General features: G+C 47.7%; 1 protein-coding gene across 4 annotated transcripts; it reads left to right on the top strand.

The window, feature by feature from the left end:
* Positions 1 to 392: 392 nt before the first annotated feature.
* On the top strand, positions 393 to 9,199 carry GNPNAT1 (glucosamine-phosphate N-acetyltransferase 1). 4 transcript variants are annotated; one of them, XM_069738500.1, is made up of 6 exons: positions 393 to 451; positions 3,538 to 3,702; positions 4,483 to 4,545; positions 4,672 to 4,799; positions 4,905 to 4,966; positions 6,424 to 9,199. In XM_069738500.1, the coding sequence occupies exons 2-6, from the start codon at positions 3,549 to 3,551 to the stop codon at positions 6,569 to 6,571; spliced, it is 555 nt and encodes a 184-aa protein (XP_069594601.1). In that variant the 5' UTR covers positions 393 to 451; positions 3,538 to 3,548; the 3' UTR covers positions 6,572 to 9,199. The 4 variants fall into 4 exon arrangements, with proteins under 4 accessions (XP_069594601.1, XP_069594611.1, XP_069594584.1 ...); XM_069738510.1 differs by lacking the exon at positions 393 to 451 and adding an exon at positions 2,937 to 3,037; XM_069738483.1 differs by lacking the exon at positions 393 to 451 and adding an exon at positions 3,044 to 3,179.
* The last annotated feature ends 2,577 nt before the right edge of the window (positions 9,200 to 11,776 follow it).

Below are 11,776 nucleotides of genomic sequence, written 5' to 3'. Positions count from 1 at the left end.
AAAACTTGGCCTCGTCATGAAGGGGTTAAGCCACAACAATGGTTACGTGGATCTGTATTTATGACTGCACAATTACTGGGGATGGCGCCCCATAGTCTTCCCCTCTCACGGTCTCCCTGCCCCGCATGCGCGCCTCCCCTGTTCCCCGTCTGCCACGTTTCCGATCTGGTTCCTGTAATGAACCTCTGAGGGGATGGAAACGTCAGCCCGGTCCTCCCCAGACTAACACATGGAGTCCGTAACCATGGCGACGCATAGGCGGCGTGGCGCATGGAATGACGTCAGAGTGTGGGCACGGCGAAGCCGGCACGGTGTCCTGAACGCTGATTGGCTGTTCGCTTTGTGCCTGCCGCGCTGCTGCTGACGTCACGCTATGTCTGAGGTTTCCCCACAGCGCAGAGGCTTCTGGGCCTGAGAAGATAGAGTGAAGCAGACGGAGAGCCGACTGCCGGTGAGTTCGCTCCTCGCTCCCGTAGTCCTGCTGACAGACCCCCGGGTGGCTGCTGTAGTCGTGCTAGTTGTCATTGCTCCATATTGGGTGGGGGCAGAGGGTTTTCACTGTGTTATAGTGGGCTAATAGCTGCTGTGGAACTACAAGTCCCAGCCACCCGCCTTTACTGTACTGGTAATGATGTAATCACAAGGATCGGGGGTCGCAGACCCTCCGGTGGGGAAGTAAAGGGGATCCAGCCAGACCGAGAGGTGTTAAAGGGGGTCTCCCCTGTCCATTGATCTCCATACATGTTTGTATTGTGTCTTGTTTCGTGTAAGGTGTAGGATCTGGGGGTCCCTTTATCTATAAGCCCCTCTGTTCACACAGTGTCCTCCAGAGCTGCTATAGAGGGGTATGTCTGTACGGTGGGGGGTAGCGTCACAGGACCACCGGAGCGGTGACCATCCCTTTAAGAACCACTTGTGTCATTGCATTCAGATTGGTGAAGCAGGTTCAGATACATCGTGGTCTCCGAACACTGCAGAGCGACAATTCTGATGTAATATTGTGTAATCCTTCATTAAAGGGACGGAGCGGGACCTGGAGCCGGTGAAATGTGCCGCCTGGTGCCAGGTGTGAGAGGGTGCAGTGCGACACCGGTTGGTACTTGCACCCCTCCTGATAGTATAGAGCCAAATATTTAGATTAGGATCTTTGAGCAGAGAGGTGACAGCCGGAGCATCCAGGGAACATGGTGACATTAATGCCGCCAGTGCGCCTTAGTGTATGTGCACACGTTGCGGATCTGCCTCTGGAATTTTTTGGGCGGACTCACCATTACAGGGAATCTGCGTCAACAAAAGATAATTGTGAAACTTTACACTTAAAAAAAAAAAGTGTCACCAGTAGAAATGTAATTTCAATGCTTTATTTTTTCACTAGTGTTATTAGAATGTAGAAATATTAAGTGGAGTAAATAACAGGAATGTATTGTGTGATGACGACTCTGCGCCTTTTAGGGCCGTGGATATTGTGTCGTACCATTGTGTGTGTGATTCTATGCTCCTGTTATCAGATGCCATGTATTCATCATCTCTCCTGGGGGTTGTAGTTATCTGACCCCACCGATAAGAAGGGCTTGGATGCAAAGGAGAGCATTGTGCTAATCTGAAGCAGATAGGTTTCCAGGTGGAGGGGGCTTCTGCACTTTTGTTTGTGTCTTTCTAATGTGTAATCCAGACTGGCTGCAGGTCCTGGGACCTCACTCCATTTGCCTAATTATATCAGCATGTGATAATGATCGCTACTGATCAACATGATCAAGAACACACTGGTTGATAGATTCTCCTGCAATACCTTGGGCCAAAACTGACCATTCATCTTCAGTAGCTGTCAACAGGTTCAGCCCACAGCTATTCTTATTTATCCTGAATTCATCGCCAATAGATGTTCTGCTGACGGTGCATGTAGTTTCAATATGGAAAGGGGAATAATCCACTGCTGTGCTCCTTCCCCCGGGTCCCGGGCCTCTCTGTGCCCACCCCTCCGGGTCCCCGGCCTCTCTGTGCCCACCCCTCCGGGTCCCGGGCCTCTCTGTGCCCACCCCTCCGGGTCCCGGGCCTCTCTGTGCCCACCCCTCCGGGTCCCGGGCCTCTCTGTGCCTACCCCTCCGGGTCCCGGGCCTCTCTGTGCCCACCCCTCCGGGTCCCCGGCCTCTCTGTGCCCACCCCTCCGGGTCCCGGGCCTCTCTGTGCCCACCCCTCCGGGTCCCGGGCCTCTCTGTGCCCACCCCTCCGGGTCCCGGGCCTCTCTGTGCCCACCCCTCCGGGTCCCGGGCCTCTCTGTGCCTACCCCTCCGGGTCCCGGGCCTCTTTGTGCCCACCGCTCCTACCCTTGCCCCATAGACAGGAGAGGCCCCTGTGCAAGAACAATTTATGGGATTTTTGCTCTGAAAATCTCATCATATTGTATAATCCCACCTGCTTTGAAGTTAGAAGTGCCCCCCTCAAGTCTTGGACCCCAGTGCGAATACTCAGGTTGCACTAATGGGGGTTTTGCCCCTGATTTGGGCTATTTACGGGGAGATGTACATGGCCTCTTAGTATCTGTGCGCATACATGATGGCTATGTGTCGGTCCTGGATCAGGTGTGGTGCATGTGGCACAAGGAGTGACGTATACATGTGAGGCAGAGACAGTGACGGGTCACCTTCCAGGATCTGCTCCTGCGTGTCACATGGGTGTGACGCTGTACATATCTTACATACACGTCTTAAAGGGACGGTTGTCCCATAACCATGATCGTGTTGCTACATCGGGTGACGGGACAGGAGCGTGCAGTAGTGGGTGCTGCTCACACATGTGCCTGGCTCGTTACAGTGGATCACACTCTTGTCACCGATCCTGTGCCGGGTGTCGGCTTATTTGCATTTATTATAATTATCAGCCGGTATTTCATGGTTTCTGGAACCTTTTTTTTTTCTCAGTCAGAAATGTAGAAGTTGTAAGACGTGTTCTCCAGAAATGCTGCTGAGCAGGCGTCCGGACATTGGTCCCCTGTGAACGTAGCCGCCCATAGAACAAACAGTGAATCAGAAGAGTCGGGGTAATTCCCAGGAACGGACCTGGTCCTTGTGACATGAAGAATCACATTGGCAGGATAGTAATCAGCGGCTGTTTGAGGGTGCTCTGAGCAGCCTCATGGGTGATGCAGCGGTGTGCAAGGGAACTCTGGACCCTCAATCTGAGTACAACCCCTTTAAACAATTTTTTTTTGCAAATCTACAGAGCACTGCCCCTCTAAAATAACCATTTGTTATTCTTGCGCACCTGACTTCTCGGGGCAGATTGGCGATAAGTTCGGCTTCCTCTGATGTATGGTGTTTGGTGTTTTTAGCCTTTTGGATGTTCGGTAAATTTGAATCTGAGCTAGCAGAGATCTAGAGCAAAGGCGTCGCTGAGATCCCTCCGGTTTCATCCTGTGCACGACTGATGGGAGTTGATCCCTCGCGGCCGTGTTTGCACAGCTTATCACAGAATACACGCCAGCGTTTGTGTGTTTTATGTGGACTTTTATGTGATTCTTTCTTTGCATTTTGCTTGCAGGAGCTGCAGCCATGATCCCAGATGAGACCCCCTTGTTTGACCCCCAATTGCTGGAGGATATTGACTGGAGTCAGAATATGGTGTCGTTTAGTCCGTCCATCTCGCCGGAGCTCCCTGGAGAAGGGCTCGTCCTGAGACCCCTGTGCACTGCGGACATAAACCGAGGTCCGTGCTTCCAGTACTCGTGGATTCTGTGTCCCCTGGCAGCTTGTTATTATATCATAGCAGAGATCCCACATAGATGCTGCACAACGGGGGACCCCAACCCTGATCTGAGTGCAGGGGGCCGTGTGGTGTGCAGCACATTTACTTCTAGGGGCAATATCCTTTTTCTTTTTAGTTTACAGTTAGGCCTCTGATCAGCTGATAATAATGGAAGGGGTCAAGCGTCAGAAACCCCCCACTGTCCAGAAAGTAGATACCGTGAAAAATGGTGCATTAGAAAGTTAGAGAACTTGGCATCTGAGTGTTTCCGCATTTATGTAGAAATGGAAGGCTCCCTGCAACATAGGAGACACAACAACTGGTCGCAGTGGTGCCGTGCGCTCTGCCCTGTGCTGGTTCACGTGCCAGAGATCTTCGACAGGTCCCCGTTAATTACTTTCACATTTTTATTCCCGTTAACTCATTCTAGAGATGAATGAATGTATTTGCAGGACCCTGGTCCAGTGACCTCGTCAGTAGCCCACGGCTGTCAGACCGGAGACCCACGATCTGCAGCCTCATCTGATTGTAGACCCTGCTCGCCTTTATCGTTCTATCTCATGATGCGCTCTTACCAAAAGTAAGCCCATTGCCATGGTCTTACTTGTCGGAAGAGAAGATGGGGATGGAGGCAGAACGTGGGGCTACAATCTGCTGGCCACAGAATTCTGATGTGGCCGCTGCATCAGAGTCCTGTGTCTATGTCAATTTACTAAAACTTGCTTTCTCTTTTAATTTCAGGGTATTACAAAGTACTTGGTCAACTCACCAAAGTGGGAGATGTGACTGCAGAGGATTTTATCAGTGAGTAGGATTGCGCTTCCGTTTTTTTTTGTTTTTTTTTCACAAGCGAAGTCTGAGTAGTGGAAATCATTTGGTTACTGGACCTTTAAATTCTATTTTACTTATTAAAGATCTTTACCTTTACAGAGACCTTTGAACACATGAAGAAAACGGAGAATTACTATGTGATCGTAGTGGAAGATCTGAATCTCGGGCAGATTGTAGCCACGGCCACATTAATCATCGAAAATAAATTCATACACGGCTGCGCCAAGGTAAGAGGGAAGGGATATATATCTCTTTTTTAGTTGTGCATTTTTATTATTATTAGTGTTACCTGACTGGTGAGCCGTGTGGTTAATCTGTGTTTCTCTCTGCAGCGAGGTCGGATAGAAGAGGTCGTCGTCAGTGATCAGTGCCGGGGGAAACAGCTTGGAAAACTGTAAGTGGCTCAATATTACAGTTATAGTCAATATTACTAGAAAAAATTAAAATGTCACAGAGCTAGACATCACGGTGCTGGGAAGAGAGCGCGCGTGGGCTTGTGCTCAGCTCGGGGAAGAGAGAGCTCCTGCTGGGCCTGGGGAAGAGAGAGCGTCTGGGCTCCTGCTCGGCGCTGGGAAGAGAAAGCGCCTGGGCTCGTGCTCATCGCTGGGAAGAGGGAGCGCCTAGGCTCATGCTTGGCACTGGGAAAAGGGAGTGCCTGGGCTTCTGCTCAGCGCTGGGAAGAGGGAGCGCCTGGGCTCATGCTCGGCACTGGGAAAAGGGAGTGTCTGGGCTCCTGCTCGGCGCTGGGAAGAAGGAGCCCTTGGAGCTCCTGCTCGGCAATGGTAATAGGGAGCCCCTGGGCTCCTGCTCGGCGCTGGGAAGAGGGAGCGCCTGGGCTCCTGCTCGGCGCTGGGAAGAGGGAGCGCCTGGGCTCCTGCTCGGCGCTGGGAAGAGGGAGCGCCTGGGCTCCTGCTCGGCGCTGGGAAGAGGGAGCGCCTGGGCTCCTGCTCGGCGCTGGGAAGAGGGAGCGCCTGGGCTCCTGCTCGGCGCTGGGAAGAGGGAGCGCCTGGGCTCCTGCTCGGCGCTGGGAAGAGGGAGCGCCTGGGCTCCTGCTCGGCGCTGGGAAGAGGGAGCGCCTGGGCTCCTGCTCGGCGCTGGGAAGAGGGAGCGCCTGGGCTCCTGCTCGGCACTGGGAAGAGGGAGCGCCTGGGCTCCTGCTCGGCGCTTTGAAGAAGGGAGCGCCTTGGTTCCTGCTCGGCGCTTTGAAGAGGGGAGCGCCTTGGTTCCTGCTCGGCGCTGGGAAGAAGGAGCCCCTGGAGCTCCTGCTCGGCACTGGTAATAGGGAGCCCCTGGGCTCCTGCTCGGCGCTGGGAAGAGGGAGCCCCTGGGCTCCTGCTCGGCGCTGGGAAGAGGGAGCGTGTGATCTCAGCTATTAGGAGAAAGTGCTGTTCCCGAGCCACCTGCCCCAGAACAGCTCTCACCTGAAAGGAGTGGTGCTAGTGCCCCTATGACAATAATTAATAGCAGGGCTGCTTTTGATGCTAATACCTCTTCACTGCTTTATTCTTGCAGAGCAGCGCCCCGAACACCAGCTGTTCTCCATTTAATGGGGTGCCGCTCTGCAGGTCAGTGATGATTGAAGGCCCCAACCACTCAGGTGCTCTGTCATTGCTTAATATGATGGGACTATACCTTTTAAGACGACCAGTCTGTTACTGTGACATGTCTGTCTTGTTCTGCATAATAGAACAATTTTGAGAATGAATGAAGCAAATTTCTCCAATAAGATTTATTGCAAAGTTTTTCTCGTTCACTATTGATTTATGAAGAAAATAATTAAACCTTTTTGCTTTTTGCTGCATGTGCTGTGTTTAGACTTTTTTTTATATATATATTTCCCTCTTTCCCCAGGCTGTTGTCTGTGCTCACTCTGCTAAGTAAAAAACTCAACTGTTACAAAGTTACACTGGAGTGCAAGCCCAAGAATGTGGCCTTCTATGAGAAGTTTGGTTACGTGGCCTCCGATGAAACCTACATGCAGTGTCGATTCTTTGAATAACGACAACCGGAAAATAAAAAACGAACTTGCCAAATCAACCGATGGAAGAAAACTGTTCAGGGGGAAGTGGGTGCTGTAAGAAAACCTGTAAATAAGATTTCTTTTACATGTACAAAAAAAATTGGATTTTCCTACGATGATGGAATTTTGTATTTTATGTAAAAAAAAAAAAGATGGTCCGGAGTCGGGTAAATCGTTTTCACAATTTAGGAATCTTTCGGTTTGTTAATTTCCTTTTTCTCGCTTCTTTAACGATTTGTTAAGATTTTAGTTGCTAAATTGTGAAACCGTTTTCCCTGAACTCATTTATTTTGTGATATCTTTCAGAATTGTAATTCTTATTTTTTTCGGATTGTAGCTTTTACTTGTTCAATGAGCGTGCTGAGATTTTTATTTTTTTTATATGAATGTACAAGAACGCTCAAATTGGACAACCTCATTTTTTTTTATTATTTAAATGCATGTATTAGAGGTCAACATTAATTTTTACAATTGGATTTCATTAAGAATTTTGCACAGTTTGACGTTTACAGGCTCTTTGTTTCGTGGCATATTCAACTTTGATGTGGTCAGTGGTCATAAATCAGCTGAGAAGAGCTCAGAAAAAGGCAGATAATGGGTACAAACTCCTCAACAGACCATCATAACGAGCCGACTGACTGATTCTCAGTAAGCAACCTGCAATAGGCAGTTCAGCACGGGGCCAGAGACTGCAAATGGTGCGAAATTTTTAGTGAGTGCCAATTGCCAATATTATTATACTAGCTATTAAACCCGTTCTATGTCCGGGTGGCAAGCATTTATATTGGTATATGGTCTCCATCCTGTCATGCGCTGCTACCATCTTGCGCCCCCATCCTGTCATTTGCTGCTCCCATCCTGCGCCCCCATCCTGTCATGTGCTGCTCCCATCCTGCGCCACCGTTCTGTAATTTGCTGCTCCCATCCATATGCCCCATACGCTGCTCCATAAAGGTTGATGGCCCCCATAAGATGCTCCATAGTATATGCCCCGTATGCTGCTCCATAAAGGTTGATGGCCCCCATAAGATGCTCCATAGTATATGCCTCATATGCTGCTGCATTATGGTTGATGGCCCCCATAAGATGCTCCATAGTATATGCCCTGTATGCTGCACCATTATGGATGATGGCCCCCATAAGATGCTCCATAGTATTATATGCCCCGTATGCTGCTGCGATATATAAAAAAAAATAACATACTCACCTATCGTCGCTGGGCGCTGAGTGCTGGGGGCCTGAGCAGGCGGGGACACTGGCGCGCTGTGGGGGTCAGGTGCCGGTATCGCCGCTAGCTCAGGCCCCCGACACTTGCTATAGTCACCTGTCCCGTTCCAGCGCTGCGTGCCGCTTCTTCCGGGTCCTCTGGCTGTGACTGTTCAGTCAGAGGGCGGCACGCATTAAGCGCGTCATCGCGCCCTCTGAACTGTGAACGTCACAGGCAGAGGACCCGAAAGACGGAGCCGCACGCAGCGCTGGAACGGGACAGGTGAATATAGCTCATACTCGCCCTCCTGGCGCGTCCCTGCCTATCCGTTGGAGATCGCGGTGTGCGTTCAGTGCTTACGCATACTGCGATCTCCTGTGCTGTGTCACTCTGGGGTACAGACTGCGCTGGCGCTTGCGCAGTCTATAAAGGCTTCGGACAGAGTGACGCTCCCAGCGTTTATATTATAGATACTAAGAACAGAATCTTAAGTAAAAGAAAGTCTTGTTGCCAAGGTAAACAACCCCTTTAATGCAAATGGCAATTTATCGCTTTATGGGCTCAAAGATTTTTTTTTTTTTACGTTTGTGTTAGCATGGAGTGTCTTTTAAGGTCAACTTAAAGGGATATTCAAGTAAATAGGTGATATTTATGCCTGGAATATTCCTTTAAGGCAGATCTGTTAAATGCTGCCCTTTAGTGTGGTAGGAAGAAAAAGTTATATTCTTGTTGTTGGACTTAGGAGTCTGGTATCACCTGCAGGGGGAAGCCAGACTCCTAATCCTAATGTGCAATTTCTTACATCACTCTGTTTTTGCTGTGCCCAAAGAGAACAGAATATTATAGGTGAACGGTCTCTTTAAGAATAATTTCCATCTCTAAAGTAAAATTACTCACACACTACTAAGCAATAAGTGACGGACCAGCCATAGGTTAATTGTTTCTTTTTACTTTCAGAGAGATTGCCTCCCCAACATCCTCTCTGTGATGGTGGCCATATTGTAACAGGAAGTGCAGCCGTAGCGGTTATCAATATGCGCACATACTTACCTAAAGTTGCTGAGAAGTTCATTGTGATGTAAAAAAAAATGGCTGCGCTTCCTGTTACCACTTTAATAATATGGCTGCACTTCCTGTTGCCACTTTAACAATATGGCTGCACTTCCTGTTGCCACGCTAACAATATGGCTGCCAACATGTAAACAGAAAAAAATGCAATATATCTAAATGTAACATAAATATAATAACCATATTTTTGCTGCCTCTCCAGCTCACTGCGTACTAATATATAGCCAGGTTTACATTACAGGTGAAAATCAACTCTTAATTTTTAGTTATTATAGTCCTTTATTCCTAGACTGGTGCATCCGATATTAAAAACGTTTTTACAATCTCGAGAATGTAGTGGGATCATTCCATAAGCAACATATCACCTATCCACCAATACATGTACATATGATCCCTGGGGGGTCCAGCCACTGAACACAAAAAAAATGGGGAAAAAGTCTCCTGTGTGAATGAATTAGGCCGGCTTCACACTTGCGAGTTTTACGGACGTAAGAGCGCAGAAACTACGTCCGTAAAACTCGCAAAAAATACGGCACAATTATTCTCTATGCCCCTGCTCCTATCTACCGTATACTGATCAGTATTATACGGCTTTCTACGGCCGTACAAAATCGCAGCATGCTGCGTTTGTCACTGTACTGCGCAAGAAATACGCCAATGAAAGTCTATGGAAGCGTGAAAAATACGGATTACACACGGACAAGCAGTGTGACTTGCGAGAAATACGCAGCGCTGTTAGAGAGAAAAGCCGGCAATTCAGTGCGGTGTACAGTAAAATCACACTGACAGCTTACAGTCCAATAGGTAGAATAAATGTGTACACATAGAATAGGTATATATATATATATATCAGTGAGACACATATATGTATATATATTAATATTTATTCCAGCGCTATACAGCTTGAAAGCCGGTAATTCAATTACCGGCTTTTTCTTTCTCCTTCCTAAAACCCGACATGATTTAAGACATGGTTTACATACAGTAAACCATGTCTTCTCTCCAATTTTTTTGCAGATTCCACACTACTAATGTCAGTAGTGTGTATCTGCAAAATTTGGCCGTTCTAGCTCTTAAAATAAAGGGTTAAATGGCGGAAAAAATTGGCGTGGGCTCCCGCGCAATTTTCTCCGCCAGAGTAGTAAATCCAGTGACTGAGGGCAGATATTAATAGCCTGGAGAGGGTCCATGGTTATTGCCCCCCCCCCCCCCCCCCCCCGGCTAAAAACACCTGCCCCCAGCCACCCCAGAAAAGGCACATCTGGAAGATGCGCCTATTCTGGCACTTGGCCACTCTCTTCCCATTCCCGTGTAGCGGTGGGATATGGGGTAATGAAGGGTTAATGCCACCTTGCTATTGTAAGGTGACATTAAGCCTAATTAATAATGGAGAGGCGTCAATTATGACACCTATCCATTATTAATCCAATTGTAGTAAAGGGTTAAAAAAAAACACAAACACATTATTTAAAATTATTTTAATGAAATAAAAACAATGGTTGTTGGAGTATTTTATTCTACGCCCAATCCAGTCACTGAAGACCCTCGTTCTGTAAGTAAAAAAACATAATAAACCAACAATATCCTTACCCTCCGCAGATCTGTAACGTCCAACGATGTAAATCCTTCTGAAGGGGTTAAAACATTTTGCAGCAAGGAGTTCCGCTAATGCAGGCTGCTCCTTGCTGCAAAACCCCGTGGAATGAGGCTAAATATAGATCAATGATCTATATTTAGCTTCATTTGCGGTGAGGCGCCCTCTGCTGGCTGTTCATAGATCGTGGGAACTTTCCTAGAAAGCCTGGGAGCATATATATATATATATATATATATATATATATATATATATATATATATATATATATATATATATATATATATATATATATATATATATATATATATATATATATATATATATATATATATATATATATATATTCCCAGGTATATATATATATATAAATTTTTTTTTTTTTTTTTTCTTTTTGGGACACATGGATCACTTCTATAGTGGTATGTTGGTTTTGCAAGCTTGCGAGAAAACCACGCAGTACGGATTACATACGGAGGATGCCATGCGCAAAAAACACTGACACACCCTGCCTACGGAGGAGCTACGGACCACTATTTTCGGGACTTTTCAGCGTATTACGGCCGTAATATACGGACCGTATTGTTTTACGCTGTGTGTGACGCCGGCCTTAGTAGTGAGCATATGCGACCACTGCCCCATTCACTGTGTATTGGAGTGGTAGTCGCACATGCTCAGTTCCATTCACACTGATCCCCATGTTCTTGTGATGAGCGGTGGTCCCTGCAGTCTGCGCTGCAGCGATCACGCATTTTATCACCTATAGGCCGGAGTCACACTACAGCGAGATACGGCCGAGTCTCGCAGGTTAAAACCAAGCTCTGGCATCGGCACTCCGGAGCGGAGCGTGCGGCTCCATGCATTGCTATGCGGCCGCACACTCTGCTCTGGAGTGCCGGTGCCAGAGCTTGGTTTTAACCTGTGAGACTCGGCCGTATCTCGCTGTGTGTGATCCCGGCCATGTTGTGAGTATGCGATGTTTACGGGATAACCCTTTAAAGTGGGAGAATAATTTTATAACTACAATAGACCCAGGATACCTCTCGTAATGTTAAAAGTGTAAGTTATTATGTGGTTTCTAGTAAGAGACCCAAAAGGTTGTTGTTGTGTGGTTTTTTTTTTTTTTTTTTTTTTTAGTCCAATTCCAGTGGTTTTTCCTCCCCAGCTATTGTAAAACTATACAGAATGCTGAGAGTTGTAGTTTTTCAGCAGCTGGTGAGCCGCAGGTCTTCTACCAAATGTTACTCTAGGAATGTGGAATTTCAGGGCAAGTTGTAAGGCCGCACTCAGATTATTACTTCTGTGATTAGATGGA

This window comes from Ranitomeya imitator, chromosome 1 (assembly GCF_032444005.1).
Source record: "Ranitomeya imitator isolate aRanImi1 chromosome 1, aRanImi1.pri, whole genome shotgun sequence".
NCBI lineage: Eukaryota > Metazoa > Chordata > Amphibia > Anura > Dendrobatidae > Ranitomeya > Ranitomeya imitator.
The sequence above is the reverse complement of the archived record's forward strand: the minus strand, read 5'-3'. Positions and strand labels throughout refer to the sequence as shown.

What these genes read in the sequence shown, in the direction of transcription:
- GNPNAT1 (XM_069738483.1), top strand. Translation starts at nt 3,140, where the DNA reads ATGCAGCGGTGTGCAAGGGAACTCTGGACCCTCAATCTGA. An exon ending in ACTCTGGACCCTCAATCTGA is followed by an intron (nt 3,180 to 3,537) that starts GTACAACCCCTT and finishes TTTTGCTTGCAG; the next exon opens with GAGCTGCAGCCATGATCCCA. An exon ending in GGGAAACAGCTTGGAAAACT is followed by an intron (nt 4,967 to 6,423) that starts GTAAGTGGCTCA and finishes CTCTTTCCCCAG; the next exon opens with GCTGTTGTCTGTGCTCACTC.